At 34.8% G+C, this 2,542-nt stretch overlaps 1 protein-coding gene across 2 annotated transcripts in view; it reads left to right on the plus strand.

Annotated features, from left to right (window-relative positions):
- The window catches only part of LOC107639403 (protein REDUCED WALL ACETYLATION 2), a 5,701-nt gene continuing 4,821 nt past the window's right edge, over positions 1,663–2,542 (plus strand). For both annotated transcript variants that reach the window (XM_016342893.2, XM_016342900.2), the window contains exons 1-2: positions 1,663–2,019; positions 2,178–2,269. In XM_016342893.2, coding sequence (XP_016198379.1) covers positions 1,987–2,019; positions 2,178–2,269 — 125 coding nt within the window. In that variant the 5' untranslated portion in view covers positions 1,663–1,986. The remainder of the gene's footprint in view (positions 2,020–2,177; positions 2,270–2,542) is intronic.

Consider the following 2,542-nt stretch of genomic DNA (forward strand, 5'->3'; position numbering starts at 1 on the left):
CCTAATGAGGCACCATCCTCGTCAATGGATAATCGTAAACCTAGCATGCATTTTCCTTTGTGTTGGGGTTTGAAGATTTCCTTGTTGAGCCACTTCCACAACCACCAGCATGTGACAACAAACTGAGTTATCCACTTGTGTTGGATATTGGTACCCAGCTCTGCTGTCAAGTTCCAGCGCAGCTAAGCATATTGTTGGATCTTGGGTTGAGGAGCAGAGATATCCATTATGAAGCTTGGGAAAATGTTTGGGCCTCAGTGCCTGAAAAGTTTGTGTGAGCTTAGTAGCAGAAAGAAAAAAAGAATCAGAATAATCACTTGTGGCTTGTGAGCACAGGAAGTTAAGTAATAGTAAAATAAATGTTGGGGCCCATGAATTATTTATCATAATGCGTGATTTTTACCTGAATATATGTTGCCAAATCCCCGAATCACAAAAGTACAGAAGAAGCAATGCAATGTGGTGATTGGAATTGGGATTGCAAAAGTGAGTGGGTTAGGTGTGTGACTCGTGAGGAATCAGACCGGAGGCAGGACGGTGAAGAAACAGAAAGAATGGGGGAAAAAATGTTAATTGAATAAATGTCTAATTCAGTAATTCTGCATCAGTGTCGGTGACCGCGTTTGGACGTGCCCTTTGTTCCATTTTGGTTGACATCACCCACTCTATGCTCGCCATTTGGAAGGTTCATACTTGTAGTGGCACCGTAGGATAGATCTTGTAAAATGAAATTACTAAACTAGCCTTCCCCATACAGTCCATATTAACCAATTCGTGACAGTCCAAAATAATACTATTACTACCGCATAACATAAGTCAATTAATTTGAATTAAATTGAGTTGTCGGTCGTAATTTCAGAGTGAAGAACATTACAAAAGTCAGTGTGTAATATAAATATAAAAAATCATTTTATATTTTTTATTAAAGTTTTGTTAATCAGATCTTTAATATTAATGAGTGGCTTAAGACTTCTTTTATGTTATTTTGTTTTATTTTATTTTATGATATTGTTCGGTGCTGCCATTAAATCTCTTCATCCCATGAGTCATCACCGCGTTATTATCTTATCCGTCCCTGAACAAAAGGCCTTCACAGTACACCTTAAACTGCAGCTCCTGCAGCTCGTGATTAATGTAGATGTAGTTAAGAGTTTTAATTCTTTTTCTTTTTTTAAATATTACGCTACTTAATGAAATTTAGATCCTCTAAATTTTAAATTTGTACTTTAGAAGGTAAAGTGTGATCTTCTATCCTTAAATAATTTTTTTCTCGTATTTATTTTTTATTCCACCTATAAAATAAATGATAAAAGATCACACTTTATTTTTTAAAGTGAAATTCAAATTTTAAAAAATCTAAATCCTATTTAATGTATTAACTAATTTATTTATAGTTAATTAGATATTTATATATTTATATGTGTTGTTTTATATATTTTTAATGGATATTTTATATTTTACAAATAAAATAATGAATCAGTGGGTGATTATTTACAAATATAAATAAATAATTGCTCATTTTTTATGCTTAAAATGAAAATAAAATGTAGGGAGCCAGAGAAATTAAATCATTCGGATGAAATGCCATTTTCATATTTTAAAAGAGGCAAATATTATTTATTAAATTAAATATTAAATAAACTCCATCCAGAGAGTACCCGTTAATTGTTTATTGAGCTTCTCCGAGACTCAGAAAGAGAAACTAATAAGAGTGAGTTCCAATCAAACCCACTCACACTCACGCAGACACACTCACACACTCACACACACTCATTTCATTCTTCTTTCTGTTCAGTAATCACCAACCCAACCTAACCACCAGTTTCCTCGTTCGGAAAACTCGCATTTCAAATTTGAACAGAGCTAAGGCTCGCATACTTCGTTCTCCGCACAGATCTGGTGGTGGATCAGCGTCACATCGCTCTCTCCATTTGAATGCTGCTTCAATTGCTCTGAATTCTGCTCTGATCTTCGTTCCTCTTGAAAATGGTGATATTCAGTGTTGTAACTCCCGGTCAGGTACGTCTTCCATTCGAGCTTCTTCTGCTGCTTTCAGATCTTGCACCGATTCGGAAATGTTCTCACCTCTATTTACCTGCTAACTCTGTAATGCTCAACACAACTGTGAAATTTAACGCGTTTGCGTTAATTGTTCGTTCTGTATGTGATACTTGCAGGTCTCGTTCTTGCTTGGAATCATTCCGGTCCTTATCGCATGGATTTATTCGGAGTTTTTGGAGTATCGCAAAACTTCTGCTCCGTCCAAAGCGTAAGTTGTTGGATCGATCGATCTTCTTTTTGCAACTTGAAATTTTAGTACTACCGGAATGTTTGCATTATACTAGAATTTAGTTTTTGGAACTTTTGAGAACAGTCATAGTTGCTGCTAATGCTATATATCCTTTGAGAATTTATGCTAACAATGAGATTGATAAGCACGTATTGTTTTGGCTTCGTTAATTGATATGGTGGATATTTTATAGTTTAATTTGTTATATAATAATTAAGCGTTAGAGTTTTAATTCTGCTGAGAGAGAAAAAT

The sequence above is a fragment of the Arachis ipaensis genome, chromosome B01 (genome assembly GCF_000816755.2).
Source record: "Arachis ipaensis cultivar K30076 chromosome B01, Araip1.1, whole genome shotgun sequence".
Taxonomy (NCBI): Eukaryota; Viridiplantae; Streptophyta; class Magnoliopsida; order Fabales; family Fabaceae; genus Arachis; species Arachis ipaensis.